The sequence below is a fragment of the Macaca fascicularis genome, chromosome 1 (assembly GCF_037993035.2).
Source record: "Macaca fascicularis isolate 582-1 chromosome 1, T2T-MFA8v1.1".
In the NCBI taxonomy this organism is placed as follows: domain Eukaryota; kingdom Metazoa; phylum Chordata; class Mammalia; order Primates; family Cercopithecidae; genus Macaca; species Macaca fascicularis.
Window position 1 is genome coordinate 107,164,098 of NC_088375.1, and position 20,444 is coordinate 107,184,541.

General features: G+C 46.4%; 3 protein-coding genes and 1 pseudogene across 6 annotated transcripts in view; 2 read left to right on the forward strand and 2 right to left on the reverse strand.

The window, feature by feature from the left end:
* Window positions 1-13,602, forward strand: part of NUP210L (nucleoporin 210 like) — a 166,798-nt gene extending 153,196 nt beyond the window's left edge. The window contains exons 36-40 of one of the 2 annotated variants that reach the window (XM_045362680.3): window positions 2,671-2,921; window positions 3,911-4,115; window positions 11,102-11,206; window positions 13,205-13,279; window positions 13,357-13,602. In XM_045362680.3, coding sequence (XP_045218615.2) covers window positions 2,671-2,921; window positions 3,911-4,115; window positions 11,102-11,206; window positions 13,205-13,279; window positions 13,357-13,457 — 737 coding nt within the window. In that variant the 3' untranslated portion in view covers window positions 13,458-13,602. The remainder of the gene's footprint in view (window positions 1-2,670; window positions 2,922-3,910; window positions 4,116-11,101; window positions 11,207-13,204; window positions 13,280-13,356) is intronic. The other variant, XM_045362683.3, reaches the window with a different exon arrangement.
* LOC135971001 (large ribosomal subunit protein eL34-like) lies at window positions 5,541-10,397 on the reverse strand. The gene has a single exon (XM_065545488.2). It carries the CDS (start codon window positions 10,354-10,356, stop codon window positions 10,018-10,020), a length of 339 nt encoding a protein of 112 aa, XP_065401560.1. The 5' UTR covers window positions 10,357-10,397; the 3' UTR covers window positions 5,541-10,017.
* LOC123570675 (small nucleolar RNA U3) lies at window positions 7,125-7,205 on the forward strand (annotated as a pseudogene).
* A 547-nt stretch (window positions 13,603-14,149) lies between the features above and the next one.
* On the reverse strand, window positions 14,150-15,549 carry RPS27 (ribosomal protein S27). Of its 3 annotated transcripts, XM_065545504.1 has the most exons (5): window positions 15,509-15,549; window positions 15,277-15,397; window positions 15,088-15,196; window positions 14,634-14,744; window positions 14,150-14,235 (listed from the first exon to the last, which is right to left on the reverse strand). In XM_065545504.1, exons 3-5 carry the CDS (start codon window positions 15,104-15,106, stop codon window positions 14,207-14,209), a joined length of 159 nt encoding a protein of 52 aa, XP_065401576.1. In that variant the 5' UTR covers window positions 15,107-15,196; window positions 15,277-15,397; window positions 15,509-15,549; the 3' UTR covers window positions 14,150-14,206. The 3 variants fall into 3 exon arrangements, with proteins under 3 accessions (XP_065401576.1, XP_005541777.1, XP_065401570.1); XM_005541720.4 differs by lacking the exon at window positions 15,277-15,397; XM_065545498.1 differs by having other exon boundaries at window positions 15,277-15,549.
* Window positions 15,550-20,444: the final 4,895 nt, after the last annotated feature.

The window sequence follows — 20,444 nt, forward strand, 5'->3', positions numbered from 1 at the left end:
AGAACTGCTTGAACTCAGGAGGTGGAGGTTGCAGTGAGCCAAAAGTACGCCACCGTGCTCTAACCTGGGCAGTAGAGCAAGACTCCATCTCAAAAAAAAAAAAAAAAAAGAAAAAGAGAAGAGAAAGAGGAATAGCCTGGCCACAGTGGCTCATGCCTGTAATCCCAGCTACTTGGGAGGCCAAGGTGGGAGAATCCCTTGAGCCCAAGAGTTCAAGGCTGCAGTGAGCCGTGATCATACCACTGCACTATAGCCTGGGCAACAGATGGATAACCTGTCTCAAATAAAGAAAAGAGGAATAATACCAGGACACGGTGACTCATGCCTGTAATCCCAGCACTTTGGGAGGCTGAGGTGGGCGGATCATTTGAGGTCAGGAGTTCAAGACCAGCCTGGCCAATGTGGTGGAACTCTGCCTCTACTAAAAATACAAAAATTAGTCGGGCGCCTGTAATCCCAGCTACGTGGGAGGCTGAGGCAGGAGAATCACTTGAACCCGGGAGGCAGAGCTTGAAGTGAGCTGAGATCACACCACCACACTCCAACCTGGGTGACAGAGTGAGACTTGGTCTCAAAAGAAAAAAAAGAAAAGTGGAATAACAGGCAAGGATACCTGTGAAGGGGCAATAACGCAAGCATGAATTGATAAGAGTCTAGACCAGACTAAGGGGTCTGGACCAGACTAATTATCCATAATTATCCAACTGCAATAATCCAAGCATGCATTTTGATAAGGGTCTAGACCAGACTAATAGAGAAATACTAAGAAGAGGCAGATGTCAGAGACATTTCAGAGGAGGAGTTAGCAAGATTTGGAAATGACTGGATATAGGGATGAAGGAAAGGATGTAAAGACAACTAAGGCCAGGTGCAGTGGCTCATGCCTATAATCCCAGTGTTTTAGGAGGCTGAAGCAGGAGGATCACTTGAGCCCAGGAGTTTGAAACCAGCCTGGGCAACATAGCAAGACCTTGTCTCTCAAAAAATAAAATAGCGAGGCCTGGTGGCGTGCACCTGTAGCCCTATCTCTGAGGCAGGAAGATTGCTTGAGCCCAAGAATTCAAGGTTTCAGTGAGTTGTGTTCATGCCACTGCACTCCAGCCTGGGCAAGAGCAAGACTCTGTCTCTACAAAAATAATAAATAGGCCAGGCATGGTGGCTCACGCCTGTAATCCCAGCACTTTGGGAGGCCGAGGCGGGCAGATCACAAGGTCAGGAGATCGAGACCATCCTGGCTAACACAGTGAAACCCTGTCTCTACTAAAAATACAAAAATTAGCCGGATGTGGTGGCAGACACCTGTAGTCCCAGCTACTCGGGAGGCTGAGGCAGGAGAATGGCGTGAACCCCGGAGGCAGAGCTTGCAGTGAGCTGAGATTGCACCACTGTACTCCAGCCTGGGCAACAGGACGAGACTCCGTCTCAAAAATATATATAAAATAATAATAATAAATAAAAATTAAAAATTAGCCAGGCATGGTGGCACATGCCTAGAGTCCTAGCTACTTGGGAGGCTGAGGTGGGAGGATTACTTGGACCCAGGAGTTTAAGGCTGCAGTGAGGTAGAATTGCGCCACTGCACTCCAACCTGAGCAACAGTGTGAAATTCTATGTCTTTAAAAAAAAAAAAACGAAGACAGCTAAGGATTAAGCATGGGTAACTAGAGAAACAGTTCCTACCATTGACTAAAAATAATGACACCAAGAGGTGGTCTGATGCGTAAGTTATTAATGACGCTCAAAGCTTGTCTTTCTTTCACAAATCCTTTCCTGAGTTCACCAGCACTGACTCCTTCATTCTGTATCCCCAGCTCTTAAGTGCCCTGCATGTGTTATATCATTTAATATTCCCTGACATGTTGAATAAGAATGGTATTCTTAGCCAGGGGCGCTTTCTCACACGTGTAAACCCAGCCCTTTGGGAGGCCAAGGCAGGAGGATGGCTTGAGCCCAGGAGTTTTAGACCAGCCTGGGCAACATAGTGAAGCCTCATCTCTACAAAAAAAATACAAAAAAAATTTTTTTTTTTTGAAACAGAGCCTTGCTCTGTCCCCAAGCTGGAATGCAGTGGTGCGATCTCAGCTCACTGCAACCTCCATCTCCCAGGTTCAAGCAATTTCCCTGCCTCAGTCTCCCAAGTAGCTGGGATTACAGGTACCCACCATGACACCCGGCTAATCCTTGTATTTTTAGTAGAGATGGGGTTTCACCATGTTAGCCAGGCTGGACTTGAACTCTTGACCTTGTGATCCACCCGCCTCAGCTAAAAATACAAAAATTAGCCAGGCATGGTGGTTCATGCCTGTAGTCCCAGCTACTCGGGAGGCTGAGGTGGGAGGATCGCTGGAGCCTAGGAGGTCAGGACTGCAGAATGCCATGATCGTGCCACTGTGCTCTAGCCTGCATGACAGCACGAGACCCTGTCTCCAAAAAAAAAGAAAGAATGGTATTCTCAGTAAACAAATTCAGTTGTGGTTTCTCTAGGACTGTTTTTATTTGGTATCCTCCTCATAGTGACCAATATTGTGCTGATATTGAACACTCAAAACTAAATTCACATTTTCTCTTTTGCTGAATTCGCATGTCACAGTTTTTCCTTCCTATCCTAATTCAGTTGGCTCAGTAGAGCCTCTGAACCTTCCTGATCAGTTTTTCCTCTTTTTTTTTCAGGGGTTTATATCTGCATAATCAAGGTTCGACCACAGTCAGAGGAGCTGCTACAGGCCCTCAGTGTGGCTGACACCTCAGTCTATGGGTGGGCTACACTGGTCAGTGAACGTAGCAAGAATGGAATGCAACGAATCCTCATTCCTTTCATCCCAGCCTTTTATATTAACCAGTCAGAATTGGTTCTTAGCCACAAGCAAGATATCGGAGAGATAAGAGTACTGGGAGTGGACAGAGTTCTTGGGAAGCTAGAGGTATGTTAAGCACTGAACCAAAACAGAACAAGAGATCAAGAATTTGAAAAGATATTTTTCTTTTTTTTTTTTTTTTTTTTTTTTGAGACGGAGTCTGGCTCTGTCGCCCGGGCTGGAGTGCAGTGGCCGGATCTCAGCTCACTGCAAGCTCTGCCCCCCGGGTTTACGCCATTCTCCTGCCTCAGCCTCCCGAGTAGCTGGGACTACAGGCGCCCGCCGCCTCGCCCGGCTAGTTTTTTGTATTTTTTAGTAGAGACGGGGTTTCACCGTGTTCGCCAGGATGGTCTCGATCTCCTGACCTAGTGATCCGCCCGTCTCGGCCTCCCAAAGTGCTGGGATTACAGGCTTGAGCCACCGCGCCCGGCCTGAAAAGATATTTTTCATGTGCACTTCAAGGGCAAAAGAAGTTACTAAGTGACCTAATAAAAATCACCATGGGAAATGACAAAATCAAATGAAGAAAACCCGTCTCCTTCATAATGCCAGGCAGACTCCCAGAGTCCAAAATCTAGGTCATGAGCTTTGTCAACATACCTAAAGGAGTAAAAAGTAAACGATTGGCCGCGTGTGGTGGCTCACGCTTGTAATCCCAGCACTTTGGGAGGCTGAGTGGGTGGATCACAAGATCGAGATCATCCTGGCCAACATGGTGAAACTTCGTCTCTACTAAAAGTACAAAAATTAGCTGGGCATGGTGGCAGGCGCCTGTAGTCCCAGCTACTCGGGAGGCTGAGGCAGGAGAATCGCTTGAACCCGGGAGGCGGAGGTTGCAGTGAGCTGAGATTGTGCCACTGCACTCCAGCCTGGGTGACAGAGTGAGACTCCCTCTCAAAACAACAACAAAAAAGTAAATGATTTATTGTTTGTCGGCCAGCTAGCTAGAAATCCAGATCTTGACAATTATTGTACTGTATATGTTTGAGATTGGAACATACTGATACAAAACTGATTTTCTTCTTTTAAATAAAAGGTTTTATCTTTTCTCCAAGGTCATCTCCAGCTCCCCAGTTCTAGTGGTCACTGGCCATAGCCGCTCTCCCCTCACTCCTGGCCTGGCCATCTACTCTGTAAGAGTGGTCAACTTCACTTCCTTCCAGCAGATGGCATCACCTGTTTTCATCAATATTTCCTGTGTACTCACCAGTCAAAGTGAGGCAGTGGTAGTGAGGGCTATGAAAGATAAGTTGGGTGCAGGTAAGCATCAGAGATTCCTATTTATAATCTAGAGAGGAAAAGAAGAAAGAATGTATTACATTAGTACCCCCCATCTGCAGTTTTGCTTTCCGAGGTTCACTTAACTGACAGTCAACCATGGTCCAAAAATAAATGGAAAACTCCTGAAATAAATGGTTTAAATTGTGCACTATTCCAAATAGCATGAGGAAATCTCACACTGTCCTGCTCTGGTCCCCTACGATGAATCATCTCTTTGTCCAGTGTGTTCATACTGTACACACTATCAGCCCTTTAGTCACTTAGTAGCAGTCTCTGCTATCAAATCAACTGGTATCAAGGTATCACAGTGCAGTGCTTGTTTCAAGTAACCCTTATTTTACTTAATAATGGCTCCAAAGCACAAGAGTGGTGATGCCTGCAATTCGGGTATGCCAAAAAGAAGCTGGAAAGTTGGCCGGGCGCGGTGGCTCACACCTGTAATCCCAGCACTTTGGGAGGCCGAGGCGGGCGGATCACAAGGTCAGGAGATCGAGACCACGGTGAAACCCCGTCTCTACTAAAAACACAAAAAATTAGCCGGGCGCGGTTGTGGGCGCCTGTAGTCCCAGCTACTCGGGAGGCTGAGGCAGGAGAATGGCGTGAACCCGGGAGGCGGAGCTTGCAGTGAGCCGAGATCGCGCCACTGCACTCCAGCCTGGGCGACAGAGCGAGACTCTGTCTCAAAAAAAAAAAAAAAAAAAAAAAAGAAGCTGGAAAGTGCTTTTAAGTGAAAAAGTGGAAGTTCCCAACTCAGTAAGGAAAAAACATAGTACATAGAGGGTTCAATATTATCTGCAGCATCCACTGAGGGTCTTGGAACATGTTCCCCACAGATAAGGGGGGACAGATGTTATCACAGTTTAGTTAATGGGAAACATTCAGCCACTTGACCAAGATTACTCAAACTAGTTGAGGCATGAATCTTCCAAACCTACCCAAAATGCAACTTTTAGGTAGCTTTCTTAACACTACCCAAATTTTACATTTAATTTATATATTTAAGAATAGTTGTTTGCCAGGCATGGTGGCCCACGCCGTAATTCCAGCACTTTGGGAGGCCAAGGTGGGCAGATCCCTTGAGCTCAGGAGTTCGAGACCAGCCTGGGGAACAAGGCAAAACTCCATATCAACAAAAAAGTACAAAAAAAAAATTACCTGGGCATGGTGGCATGGACCTGTGGTCCCATCTACTCAGGAAGCTGAGGCAGGAGGATTGCTTGAGACCAGGAGTTCAAGGCTGCAGTGAACAGTGATTGTGCCACTGCACTCCAGCCTGGTGACAGAGCAAGACCCTGTCTCAAAAAAAAAAAAAAAAAAAGGAAGGAGGAAGAATAGTTGTCAGTTGAACACGAGTTTGCCAGCCTTGTAACGATACTATTTGCCGTATTTTAAACTTTTTTTTTTTTTTTTTTTTTTTTTTGAGACAGAGTCTTGCTCTGTCACCCAGGCTGGAGTGCAATGGCATGATCTTGGCTCACTGCAACCTCCACCTCCCAGGTTCAAGCGATTCTCCTGCCTCAGACTCCCAAGTAGCTCGGATTACAGGAACACACCACCATGCCCTGCTAATTTTTGTATTTTTGTAGAAATGGGGTTTCACCATTTTGCCAGGCTGGTCTTGAACTTCTGACCTCAGGTGATCCACCCACCTCGGCCTCCCAAAGTGCTGGGATTACAGGCGTGAGCCACCGCGCCTGGCCAATCTACCTGTTTTGTTGTCTTCAAAAGTATTTAAATCTTTTTGCATCAGGCAATGGGCCAATGTTAACCCTAGAACCAAGACTTAGCTCCCCCAAATCCTGATTTCAGGCATTACCTAGTTTAGGAATAGGAACAATGCCACATTTGGATAGGATGGGAATAGTTATGAAAAGGTGTTAGAAAAGCAAGAGAACCATCAGTCTCCTTATATTGTATTTGTCACACCTGCTTCCCCACCCCTCAAGGGAAACTACTTAATTACTGGGAACAATCTAAACTAAATTATAGTATATCTCCTAATGGGAAATAGGTTTTTGTTGATGTTTACGTGAGCATCTGATTTGTACTGACTATTATCCTAAGCACATTTATATGCTTTTGGTTTATTTCTCATAACTCTAGGAGGTAGGTATTTTTTCCCAAGAGCTGAGGAAACTGAGATGCTGGCGCAGTGGCTCACACCTTTGTAATCCTAGCACTTTGGGAGGCTAAGACTGGAGGATCGCTTGAGCTCAGGAGTTCAAGACCAGGCTAAGCAACACAGCAAAACCTTATCTCTACTAAAAATCCAAAGAATTAGCCAGGCATGGTAGCATGCACCTGAAGTCCTAGCAGGAGGTTGAGGTGGGAGGATTGCCTAAGCCCAGGAGGTTGAAGTTGCAGCGAGGCATGATTGCACCACTGCACTCCAGCCTGGGTGACAGAACAAGACCCTGTCTCAGGAATTAAAAAAAAAAAAAAAAGGTATCTCTAGATACCATCACTAGAATGTATTGAAGCAGAGTTTTAAAATCTAGAGACCATGGATCGCCACAAAGGTCCATAGATAGAATTCAAGGTGTCCATGACCCTGAGTGGAGGAAAATTGCATCTTCTTTTTTTTTTTTTTTTTTTTTTGAGACAGAGTCTTGCTCTGTCGCCCAGTCTGGAGTGCAGTGGCACCATCTCAGCTCACTGCAACCTCCACCTCCCAAGTTCAAGCGATTCTCCTCCCTCAGCCTCCAGAGTAGCTGGGAATGCAGGTGCCCACCACCACGCCTGGCTAATTTTTGTATTTTTAGTAGAGGCGAGGTTTCACCATGTTAGGCACTCCTGATCTCAAATGATCCACCCACCTCAACCTCCCAAAATGATGGGATTACAGGCGTGAGTTACCACGCCCGGCCATGCATCTTTATTTTCAACTGACCACTAACTTAAAGTTAGCACTTTCACTAATTATTAATATAGGCAGTAAACCATCATAATATCAGCAGTATTGTGTGCTTTTGTCACCAACAGAATTCATTGGGTATACTTTCAGGGATCATTTCTATAGTTCATTACTAGAGAAGTTTCTCAGAATGTATAGAGAGAGAAAAAAAGAATCCGTAGATATATTCATGTTCCTCCTGCCACATCTAAAAAATATTTCTCACTTAAAAATTACAGTAATCGGCCAGGCATGGTGGCTCATGCCTGTAATCCCAGCACTTTGGACGACCGAGGCAGGTGGATCACAAGGTCAGGAGTTCGAGACCAGCCTGGCCAACATGGTGAAACCCCGTCTCTACTAAAAATAAAAATAAAAATAAAAATAAATAAAAAAAGAGCCAGGTGTAGTGGCACGCACCTGTAATCCCAGCTACTTGGGAGGCTGAGGCAGGAGAATAGCTTGAACGGGGAGGCGGAGGTTGCAGTGAGTCAAGATTGTGCCACTGCATTCCAGCCTGGGACAGAGCAAGACTCTGTCTCAAAATATATATATATATATATACAGTAATCACCAGCCTGGGCAACATGCAAAACCCCATCTCTACAAAAATACAAAATAATTAGCCAGGTGTGATGGCCTGCAGTCCTAGCTACTCTGGAAGCTGAAGTGGGAGGATCACTTGAGCCTGGGCGGCAGAGATGGAGTGAGCTGAGATCTCACCACTGCACCGCAGCCTAGGTGAGAAAGAAAGGCTGTCTCAGAAAAGAAAAAGAAAGAGAGGAGAGAGGGGAGAGGGGAGAGGGGAGAGGGGAGAGGGGAGAGGGGAGAGGGGAGAGGGGAGAGGGGAGAGAGGAGAGAGAGAGAAAGAAAAACAGCCAAAAGGCCAGGCACAGTAGCTCACGCTTGTAATGCCAGCACTTTGGGAAGCTGAGGTGGGCAGATCACCTGAGGTTGGGAGTTCAAGACCAGCCTGGCCAACATGGTGAAACCCCGTCTCTGCTAAAACCACAAAAATTAGCTGCGCGTGGTTGCATACTCCTGTAGTCCCAGTCTTTTGAGAGGCTGAGGCAGGAGAAGCGCTTGAACCTGGGAAGCTGAGGTTACAGTGAGCCAAGATCGTGCCACTGCACTCCAGCCTGGGTGACAGAGCAAGACTCTCTCTCAAAAAAAAAAAAAAAGAAAAAGAGCCAAAAACAAAATTACAGTAATCAGACCTGCACTTAGATCTTTTTTGTTGCTATTAATAAAATACACATGCCAGGAACAGGGCTCACACCTATAATCCCAGCACTTTGGGAGGCTGAGGTGGGAGGATCACTTGAGGCCAGGAATTTGAGGCTACAGTGAACTACAGTTGCAACACTGCACTCCCAGACTTGGCAATAGAAACCATCTCAAAACACACACACACAAACACACACACACAACCATATTACAAATTAGGCTTTTTAACATTTTGGTAACTACGATATGATCATGTCACAAATTAGGTTTTTTCTCTTTTGGTTAACTGTACTTTAACTGATTTCTTAGTCCTGCTTAATGTGTTTAACATTATTTTGAGGCCGGGTGCAGTGGCTCACACCTGTAATCCCAGCACTTTGGGAGGCTGTGGCAGGAGGACCGCTCTAGCCCAGGAGTTCAAGACAAGCCTGCACAACATAGAGAGACTTCCTCTCTACCAAAAATTAAAAGTTAAAGAAAAAAATTTAAATTATCCAGGTGTTAAAAAAAAAAAAAAAAAAAAAAACAGGCCAGGCGCGATGGCTCATGCCTGTAATCCCACCACTCTGGGAGGTCGAAGTGGTTGGATCACCTGAGGTCAGGAGTTCAAGACCAGCCTGGCCAACACGGTGAAACCCCATCTCTACTAAAAATACAAAAATTAGCTGGGTGTGGTGGCGGGCACCTGTAATCCCAGCTACACAGGACGCTGAAGCAGAAGAATCACTTGAATCTGGGAGGTGGAGGTTGCAGTGAGCCGAGATCATGCCATTGCACTCCAGCCTGGGCAACAGGAGTGAAACTCCATCTCAAAGAAAAAAATAAAGTCAGACGTGATGATGTGCACCTGTAGTCCTAGTTACTTGGGAGGCTGCAGTAAGCCATGACTGTACCACTGCACTCCAGCCTGAGACCTTATCTCAAAAAAACAAAAAAAAAACGAAAAAACAGGCAAGTCTAAAGTTTTATTGAGGATAAGGTTAGATACAAATCAGAGTGCTCCCAAAAAATGACATCCTGAGTAGGAGAAAGGTACTGTGGATTTAAGTGGTCACTGATGATCTAAAAAAAAATGTTTTGGCCGGGCAGTGGCTCACACCTGTAATTCCAGCACTTTGGGAGGCCAAGGCAGGTGGATCACCTGAGGTCAGGAGTTCGAGACCAGCCTGGCCAACATGGTGAAACCCATCCCTACTAAAAATACAAAAATTAGCCAGGCATGGTGGTGGGTGCCTATAATGCCAGCTACTAGGGAGGCTGAGACAAGAGAATTGCTTGAACCCAGGAAGTGGAGGTTGCAGGGAGCTGAGATGGCGCCATTGCACTCCAGCCTGGGCAACAGAGACTCCGTCTCAAAAAAAAGAAATAAAGAAAATAAAATGTTTCAAGACAGAGATTACAATTATAAATGGAATCAGCATACTATCACAAGTTTCATGAAGGGAAGCACGTTACCTGGGGTTAAAGGTAAACAGCATTTCATTTTTTTGTGGGGGGACAGAGTCTCACTCCATTCTCACACCATTCTCCTGCCTCAGCCTCCTGAGTAGCTGGGACTACAGGTGCCCGCCACCACGCCCGGCTAATTTTTTGTATTTTTAGTAGAGATGGGGTTTCACCATGTTGGCCAGGATGGTCTCCTGACCTTGTGATCCACCTACCTTGGCCTCCCAAAGTGCTGGGATTACAGGCGTGAGCCACCGTGCCAGGCCACATTTTTTTTAAAGTCTTTTCATTTTTATTACTCAAAAGTTTCATTCTTTATTTAGCTTTCTGACTCTGTGCTTGTGCCTTCAGCACTTTCACAACAATTTTCTTCTCCTCGATAAGGAAAGCACGCTTGATCCGGTCACGAACACATTTAGCATACATGGAACCCGACATGTTTTTTGTTTTGGACAATCTCGTAAGAACTTCAGGTTTTACAGCATGCATCCCTTGAAGTCTGCCTGGGCACATGCCACATGCAGATTTTGGTGCTTTCCCATCCTTCTTGGTATAGAGGTAAACAATTCTATTACCAAGGGTTTGGGACAGCCTAGTTTTGTTAGAGGCTGTATTGTAGGAAAGCCTACATTGGTATGTCAAACGCTGGACCATTCTGAGTGCCTGCAGACAACGTCCCTGGAAGAGGAAGAAGCGGTAACCAGCATTTTAAAGTAGCAGAGGATTTAAAGCATCCTTTTAAATCTAAGAGGAATAAATAACAGGCTCAAGAATTGGAGTTTTACTACTCTGGAGATAGGAAGAAGTCAAAAAGAGGTGGTTGAACCAAGCATAGTTTACAACTGAAGCTCTCTTCTCTCTGAGCTGGGTTTTGGATACTTCTGACAGATACTCTTATTACTATTTTTAGTCGTAAGTTTTAAAATGCAGCATCAGCTGGAGGTTGCAGTGAGCTGAGATCGTGCCACTGCCCTCCAGCCTGGGGGACAGAGAGCAAAACTCTGTCTCAAAAAATTAAATTTAAAGGCTGGACGCGGTGGCTCACGCCTGTAATCCCAGCACTTTGGGAGGCCGAGACGGGCGGATCACGAGGTCAGGAGATCGAGACCATCCTAACACGGTTAAACTCCGTCTCTACTAAAAATACAAAAAATTTAGCTGGGCGTGGTGGCGGGCGCCTGTAGTCCCAGCTACTCGGGAGGCTGAGGCAGGAGAATGGCCTGAACCCGGGAGGCAGAGCTTGCAGTGAGCCGAGATCGCGCCACTGCACTCCAACCTGGGCGACAGAGCGAGACTCCACCTCCAAAAAAAAAAAAAAATTAAATTTAAAAACTGCAGCATCTGTCCATGGTTGTTATAAAATAACTATTAATCTTGTTTTGTTATGGCCAATGTATAGATCATTGTGAAGATTCAGCCATCCTCAAGCGGTTCACTGGCTCTTACCAGATCCTGCTCTTGACCCTCTTTGCAGTGCTGGCATCAACAGCTTTCATCTTCCTAGGTAAACAGTCCTTGTATTCAATACCATGGACTTTGACATGGAAACTGCTTTTTTTTTTTTTTTTTTGAGATAGAGTCACACTCTGTCACCCAGGCTGGAGTGCAGTGGTGTGATCTCGGCTCACTGCAACCTCCACCTCCCAGGTTCAAGCAATTCTCTGCCTCAGCCTCCCAAGTAGCTGGGACTACAGGTGCCCGCCACCACGCCCAACTCATTTTTTGTATTTTTGGTAGAGACAGGGTTTCACCATCCTGGCCAGGCTGGCCTTGAACTCCTGACCTCGTGATTCACCCACCTCGGCCTCCCAAAGTGCTGGGATTACAGGCCTGAGCCACTGCGCCCAGCTGAAACTGCCTTCATTTTATTTCACAAACTAATAAGGATGAAAATTAGCTGCTTATCACATGTAATTTTAACAAGCAGTGTAAACTAAGTTTGCCTTCTAGTCCTAGTAACCTAGTGGATTAAAGATCCTCCTCAGCCGGGCGCCGTGGCTCACACCTCTAATCCCAGCACTTTGGGAGGCCGAGGCGGGTGGGTCACCTGAGTTCAGGAGTTCAAGACCAGCCTGGCCAACATAGTGAAAATTCATCTCTACTAAAAATAACAAAAATTAGCTGGTGTGGTGGCACACGCCTGTAATCCCAGCTACTTGGGAGGCTGAGGCAGAAGTGCTTGAACCTGGGAGATGGAGGTTGCAGTGAGCCAAGATAGTGCCACTGCACTTCGGCATGGGCTACAGAGCAAGACTCCATTTCAAAAAAAAAAAAGGCGGGGGGACCCTCCTCTGGATTTGGCAAATACACACCACTTAGAAGTGGAAGCCACTACTAAATCTTGAGGTATAACAGCTACTTTTGCTGAAATTCATAGTTAGGGATAATTCAAGTAATACAACAGACTGGGTGCAATGGTTCATGCCTGTAATCCTAGCACTTTGGGAGGCCAAGGTGGGATGGCTTGAGTCTAGAAATTTAAGACCAGCCTGGGCAACACAGTGAGACCCCATTTCCACAAAAAAACTTAAAAATTAGCTGGGTGTGGTGGTGGCACACATCTGTAGTCCCAGCTACTAGGGAAGCTCAGGCAGGAGTATTGCTTGAGCCAGGGAATTCAAAGTGGCAGTAAACCATGATTGTGCCACTATACTCCAGCAATATCCTGTGATGATTTTTGAGATGGAGTCCCACTGTCACCCAGGCTGGCATGAAGTGGTGCAATCTCGGCTCACTGCAACCTCCACCGCCCAGTTTCAAGCGATTCTCTTGCCTCAACCTCCCGAGCAGCTGGGATTAGACACCCACTACCACAACTGGCTAATTTTTGTATTTTTAATGACATGTTGGCCAGGTTGGTCTTGAATGCCCGACTTCACGTGATCTGCCCACCTAGGCCTCTCAAAGTACTGGGATTACAGGCGTGAGCCACCATGCACAGCCTAAAAAAAGAAAAAGAAAAAAAGTTAACACATCACTATCATGTACATTCCATTTCCCCACCTTTTTTTTTTTTTTTTTTTTTGAGATGGGAGTCTGGCTGTCGCCCAGGCTGGAGTGCAGTGGTGCCATCTCTACTCACTGCAAGCTTCGCCTCCTGGGTAATCACCATTTTCCTGCCTCAGCCTCCCAAGTAGCTGGGACTACAGCAGGTCACCACGACCAGCTAATTTTTTGTATTTTTAGTAGAGATGGGGTTTCACTGTGTTAGCCAGGATGGTCTCATCTCCTGACCTTGTGATCCGCCCACCTCGGCCTCCCAAAGTGCTGGGATTACAGGCGTGAGCCACCACGCCCGCCCATTTTCCCACCTTTTAGCCAAAAGCTGAAGGTAACTCTAAAGTGGATTAAATTGGGATAAAAACTTCCTGTAATAGTGCATTACTATTACTTATTTTGAAAAACTATTTTTAGCAATATTAATTCTCATTCTAGAGTTGACTTTGCCCTTTAAGGCCTTCCTCAGATATGCCTTGTGACATTTCCTTTGTCGTTTTTCCAGCATACAACGCCTTCCTAAACAAGATACAAACAGTTCCAGTTGTGTATGTACCAACTCTAGGAACACCACAGCCAGGTAAAAAAGCCTCTGTCCTCTCTTTGAAAAGCTCAGACATACACGTTTAGTTCACTCAACTTTTCCCTCTTCTTTAGGTTCTTTTAACTCCACAACTTCTCCCCCTCACTTCATGAGTCTACAACCTCCACTGGCCCAAAGTCGGCTGCAACATTGGTTATGGAGTATAAGACACTAATCTCTGCTTGGACAAGTTCCTTTTAACTGTAGGGGAATGAAGATTTCTAGTCCTAGACAAGAAGCCTAACAACAACTTCTACATTAAATTTCCAGATAAGGCTTCTGAGAACTATAAATAAAGCATCCTAAGCTGTTTCTTAAAACTGGCGTGTTGGACTGTGTTGTAGAAAGTTAACTGTCAGACGGGCGTGGTGGCTCACGGCCTGTAATCCCAGCACTTCAGGAGGCTGAGGCAGGAGGATCACCAGGTCCAGCAGTTTGAGATCAGCCTGACCAACATGGTGAAACCCCGTCTCTACTAAAAATACAAAAATTAGCCGGGCATGGTGGCAGACACCTGTAATCCCAGCTACTTGGGAGGCTGAGACAAAGAATTGCTTGAACCCCGGAGGCAGAGGTTGCAGATCACACCACTGCACTCCAGCCTGGGAGACAGAGCAAGGCTCCATCTCTTAAAAAAAACAAAAACAAAAAAACACACACACCCAACACAACACTTGAGATAGTATCACAATTAAAAAAACAAATTTACCCAATGAGCCTTAGGTGGTTAAAAATGCCCCCAAAGGGACTTTTAAAGTACTTGGCCACTTACGTGCCCCAAATGACTCTAATATTCTTCTCTTTCTGGTTGCCCCTGAATACTTGAGACAGGAACTTCCTAACACTTAAACAAGACAATAAACAGGATTTATCCAAAATGTGTTTATTGAGATGGTTTCCCACTCATCTTGATTCAGAGTGCCTTTAGTGCTGCTTCCTCCTAAAGGAACATCCTGGAGGAAAAAGATTCAGAGATTAGCTGACATCAGTCCAGGTATTCTGCCCACCTCTCCCACAAAAGAAGCAGATGCATGATGATCCACCACATCTTTTATTTTTCTCAACTCTTAGCTACCTACTCATTTATATATCACTTTGGTCACTTCATATCAACTTGAGCCCTTTTATCACCCATGATCCCCGCTTTAGACAGTAGTGCTTTGAGATTAACACTTAGTTTTTGGTAGTATCTACTTGAAAAAAAAAAAATTTATAAATCCAACACTTCCTGTCTAAAAATTTACATTATACATGGTCTCTGTCACTGTAAGACTGAAAGATCCTGAGAGATGTTTCCATTTCTAGAAAACAAACTCAAAGCCCCAAATCACAACATTAGTACACCATTTACCTTCTGTAAGCCTTGCTTTTCCTCCTGTAGGCTGGCAGAGGACAGTGGAGCAGCCAACACACAAAACTACCGTTTGTGCATGGCTAAAGACCGTGGTGATTTTATAGCATCCTGAAAGAAAAACAGATAACATTTTTTTCCTCGATTACATCCATATCTTTCCTGCACATATGCCCAACTCATCATCCATTACATTGTTTCCCAACACAAAAAAAGTAGGGATTGTATGTGAAATGTGATGGGACATCACGCTGAAATGAATCACTTCTCCTAAGATGCAAAACTCTGCGAGTCTCATACATTCGAATTTTAAGAGTATCAGGGAAAATATTTTCCACAGGTGAAGAAACTGAAGCTGCTGGACAGCTTCAAGGATATGAGACAGCTCACACTACAACATTTTCCAACTGTTACTGCCCAGTGCTTTCCCCACTACAGCAAGCCGTCTCCTCACCTGGGCATTTCACATCCATGAAGTAGGAATTGGGGCTCTGCACCAGGCGTTTCTTCTTGTGTTTCCTCTTCTCCTCTTCTGGGGAGGGATGAAGGAGATCCTTTGCGAGCTAACAGGGACAGAAATGCAGAGATTTAGAAACCAACGGCGAAAATGGGATGGTCGAAAACAGCCCCCACTGTCACACACCGGGGAGAGCTCGCCCCTCGCTGCCCCTGGTGTCTGCGCAGCTGGGCCGCCATCTTATCTCCTCTCCGCTCCCGTCTATGCGGGTGGCCCGTGGGCCGCTGCGGTCCCTGGAGTTAATGTCCTAAGAAGTGCAGAGGGTAAATGAGAACCCTCTACGATCCGAAATCAGCGTGAGGGGAGCGTGCAGACAGAACAGCGAGATCTCCGCCGAAACCTGGACCAAAGCACTCACAGGCATGTTCTAGTGTGGGTAGGTCGTCACCGCCGGAAAAGAGCGAAAGCGGAAATCCTGCCCCTTATATTGTGCACACCACAGGAAATGACGCAAGGATCTTGTGCCACCATGCTTGGAAGGTCCTACTTTGGTCTGATGCGGTGGAGAGACAAGGGAGCTGCCATTTTCGGAAGGTCTTTAACTGTTAGTTGTGACACATATGCGTCACCATGTTGAAAGGGTTACCTTGCTAATTTGAGGTCAGCGTTTGATCACTATTCAGGGATAAATGGACACTTTTAAAATTTTGTGTCATACTTTGACATTTGGAGCCTAATAGGAAAGGTTAAGGAAAACACCAGGGAGAAGGAGCCATATCCAGGACTTCCGTACTATTTTTTAAATACCTATATTCTTAACTCTTTTTCTATTGGTTTAATTTAACAATTTAGGCCGGGCGCGGTGGCTCATGCGTGTAATCCCAGCACTTTGGGAGGCCAAGGCGGGTGGATCATCTGAGGTCAGCAGTTCGAGACCAGCCTGGCCAACATGGTGAAACCCCGTCTCTACTAAAAAAAATGCAAAATTTAGCCAGAGATGGTGGTGCATTCCTGTAATCCCAGATACTTGGGAAGCTGAGGCAGGAGAATCGCTTGAATCAAGGAGGAGGAGATTGCAGTGGACCGAGACGGAGTCATTGCACTCCAGCCTGGGCAGCAAGAGCAAACTCAGTCTCAAAAAAAAAAAAAAAGTCAGGTTCCAGTGAAAGCAGGTATACACCAGAATAAGTACAGTTCAGAGAGGTGAGCACGAATAATACATTGCTAAGGACGAAAAGTCCAGATCCAGGCAAAATAAGATAAAAAGAACTGATGGATTTTTATCAGGACAATTCACAAAAATTGAAGAGTAATTTAAAGGACTGGTAAAGCTGAGTATGGTGGCCCACATCTGTAATCCCAGCACTTTGGGAGGCTGAGGTGGGAGTATTGCTTGAAGCTCAGAGTTCAAGACCAGCCTGGGCAATATAGTGAGACTTTGTCTTTACAAAATATTGAAACATTAGCCAGGTGTGGTAGCTTGTGTCCGTAGTCCCAGCTATTTGGGAGGATGAGGCAGAAGAATGGTTTGGGCCCAGGAGCTCAAGGCTGCAGTGACCTAGGATAGTGCCACTGTATTCCAGTGTGGGTGACAGAATGACCCTGTCTCTAAAAAACATAAAAATAGACCAGACACAGTGGCTCACGCCTCTAATCCCAGCACTTTGGGAGGCCGAGGTGGGTGGATCCTTTGAGGTCAGAGTTCGAGACCAGCCTGACCAGCATTATGAAACCCCGTCTCTACTAAAAATACAAAAAAATTAGCCAGGTGTGGTGTTGGGTACCTGTGATCCCAGCTACTCTGGAGGCTGAGGCAGGAGAATCACATGAACCTGAGAGAAGTTGCAGTGAGCCGAGATCCTGCCATTGTACTCCAGCCTGGGTGACAGAGCAAGACTCGATCTAAAATTAAATAAATAAATAAACAAACAAACAAACAGGTGAGACATGGTTTGGTCAGTGAAAAGAAATAGGGAAGACTCAAGGAGATAATGAGAGGTGAGAGAATAGACAAAAGGAGATTGAATAGTTTAGCTTGAGAAGGGACAGGCATGGACACGGAAGGTGATGGGGATAAGTGAAATGACAAAAGATGCCTTCTTAACAACCAGTACACATTTTTTTTTTTTTTTTTGAGACGGAGTCTCGCTCTGTCACCCAGGCTGGAGTGCAGTGGCCGGATCTCAGCTCACTGCAAACTCCGCCTCCCGGGTTCACGCCATTCTCCGGCCTCAGCCTCCCAAGTAGCTGGGACTACAGGCGCCGGCCACCTCGCCCGGCTAGTTTTTTGTATTTAATAGAGACAGGGTTTCACTGTGTTTGCCAGGATGGTCTCGATCTCCTGACCTCGTGATCCGCCCGTCTCGGCCTCCCAAAGTGCTGGGATCACAGGCTTGAGCCACCGCGCCCGGCCCTCATTTTTTTTTTTTTTTAGACGCAGTTTTGCTCTTGTTGCCCAGGCTGTAGTGCAATGGTGCCATCTCTGCTCGCCGCAACCTCCGCCTCCCGCGTTCAAGCAATTCTCCCGACTCAGCCTCCGGAGTAGCTGGGATTACAGGCAGGCGGCACCACGCCCGGCTAATTTTGTATTTTTAGTAGAGACGGGGGTTTCACCATGTTGGCCAAGCTGATATTGAACTCCCGACCTCACGTGATCCGCCCACCTCAGCCTCCCAAAGTGCTGGAATTACAGGTGTGAGCCACCACACCCAGCCTTTAATTTTTTTATAGGCAGCCAGAATAGGCTCGAGAGAGACTCCCTTGAATAATTTTTTATTTGCCGGTTGCGGTGGCTCATGCCTGTAATCCCAGCACTTTGGGAGGCTGAGGCGGGCAGATCATGTGAGGTCGGGAGTTCGAGACCAGCCTGGCCAACATGGTGAAACCCCGTCTCTACTAAAAATACAAAAAAAAAATTTAGCTAGGTGTGGTGGCGGGTGGCTGTAATCCCAGCTACTTGGGAAGCTGAGGCTGGAGAATCGCTTGAACCCAAGAGGCGGAGGTTGCAGTGACCAGAGATTGAGCCATTGCACTTCAGCCTGGGTGACAAGAGCAAAACTTTGTCTCAAAAAATAAAATAAAAATAAAAATAAAGGCTGGGCGCAGTGGCTCAAGCCTGTAATCCCAGGCCTTTGGGAGGCAGAGGTGGATGGATCACCTGAGGTCGAGAGTTCAAGACCAGCCTGACCAACATGGAGAAACCCCGTCTCTACTAAAAATACAAAATTAGCTGGGGGTGGTGGCGGATGCCTGTAATTTCAGCTACTCGCGAGGCTTAGGCAGGAGAATCGCTTGAATCTGGGAGCCGAAAGTTGCGGTTAGCCAAAATCACACCATTGCACTCCAGCCTGGGCAACAAGAGCAAAACTCCCCCTCAAAATAAATTAAAAAAAAAAAAAAAAAAAAATAGGCCGGGCGCGGTGGCTCACGCCTGTAATTCCAGCACTTTGGAAGGCCAAGGCAGACGGATCACGAGGTCAGGAGATCGAGACCATCCTGGTTAACATGGTGAAACCCTGTCTCTACCTAAAATACAAAAATTTAGCCAGGCGGTGGCAGGCGCCTGTAGTCCTAGCTACTCAGGAGACTGAGGCAGGCGAATGGCGTGAACCTGGGATGCGGAGCTTGCAGTGAACCGAGATTGCGCCACTGCACTCCAGCCTGGGCAACAGAGCGAGACTCCGTCTCAAAAAAAAAATAGGGCTGGGCGCGGTGGCTTATGCCTGTAATCCCAGCACTTTGGGAGGCCGAGGCGGGCGGATCACAAGGTCAAGAGATCGAGACCATCTGGCCAACATGGTGAAACCCCGTCTCTACTAAAAATACAAAAATTAGCTGGACTTCGTGGCAGGCACCTGTAATCCCAGCTATTCCAGAGGCTGAGGCACGAGAATCGCTTGAACCAGGGAGGCAGAGGTTGCAGTGAGCCGAGATCGTCCCACTGCACTCCAGCCTGGCGACAGAGCAAGGCTGTGTCTCAAAAAATTAATTAATTAAAAATAAACAAATTTTAAAAATTTTTTGAGACAGGATCTTACTCTGTCACCGAGTCTGGAGTGCAGTAGCATAATCATGGCTCACTACAGCCTTGGACTCCTGGGCTCAAGTGATCTGCCCACTTCTGCCCCCTAGGTAGCTGGGGCTGGAACTACAGGCGCACACCACCATGTATGGCTTATTTATTTATTTATTTATTTATTTATTTATTTATTGTCGAAGCAGAGTCTCAGTATGTTGCCCAGGCTAGTCTTGAACTCCTGGACCCAAGGGATCCTCTCACGTTGGCCTCCCAAAGTGCTGGGATTACAAGTGTGAGCCACCACACCGGGTCTTAAACAATTTCTTTCTTTCGTTTTTCGTATTTTTTTCCACCCCCAGCACACATATAGCAAGAATAATTTTTTTCTAAAGGCAGAGATATACTTGTTTCTTTGTAGCCATGCTGTCCATATTTCAGCTTCCTGGTTACCAAGGCTACACGTTCATGGCCTATTGAGTGAGATTTCAGGAGTACTGCACCTTAAGTGGGCCATATTAAAAGATCCACTTGAAGAATGACATTTTTAGTTCAAATCACTGTTTTCTTAAGCTATTTGGTCAGAGAAATCACACATGCGGCCCCCATTAGAGAGGTCGTTCCAACTGAAGCACCAGGACGTGTCTAGGTAGGCTGTGAGTCTTGGGGCGGTGGGGCCGATTCTGTAAAACTAATTTACGTTTTCACCCTGTTCCACCAGAGGGCAGACTGACTCAACAAATAACCTACCTCTGCGCATCCCGCTTTTTTCAAAGGGAATTGGGATCCATAGAACTAAGGGCTTGGACAACTAACGCTAAAATTCTAGGACTGACTTTTACGCAGCCCCAGAAACCGATGATAACTCATCTTCTAGCTTCGTTGAATAGCACCTCCAAAAATCAGCCCCATTTTTTTTTTCAATTTCTAGTGCCCTCCCTACCTTCACCGTTATTCCCAAAACTCTTTCTCTCTTCCCCTAATCCCTCTAAAATTTCTCTTCCCCTGGTCGTCGTGGTTAAACCTCTACTTCCCTTCACCCCAGACTCTCGCCTCAGAATAGAAGAGTAAGGTCGTAAGAGGGGAGCTACAGTTACCAAAAGGCTGTGGAAAATAGCGAGACAGGTAGGCCGGCCTAAGCTGGGAAGGGAAAACCGAGAGAGCAGACGCCGGGCTGGCCGCCTTGGCCTGTCCAAAAGGGTGGGCGGGCAGGGGGTGGAGCCCGGAGGGGTGCCGCCCCTCCTTTTCCCGGAGCCTGGGCGGAGAGGGAGGAAAACTTCTTCCTGGCCTGGGCTCCGTGCTGCTCTGTTTGCCAACCGTCCAGTCCCGCCTACCAGTG

Coding starts and splice junctions, on each gene's coding strand:
- LOC135971001 (XM_065545488.2), bottom strand. CDS start 10,356: ATGGTCCAGCGTTTGACATACCAATGTAGGCTTTCCTACAATACAGCC.
- RPS27 (XM_005541720.4), bottom strand. Junction 14,745..15,087: donor CATGGATGTGAAATGCCCAG/GTGAGGAGACGG, acceptor TTTTTCTTTCAG/GATGCTATAAAATCACCACG. Junction 14,236..14,633: donor AAAAGCAAGGCTTACAGAAG/GTAAATGGTGTA, acceptor TTTTTCCTCCAG/GATGTTCCTTTAGGAGGAAG.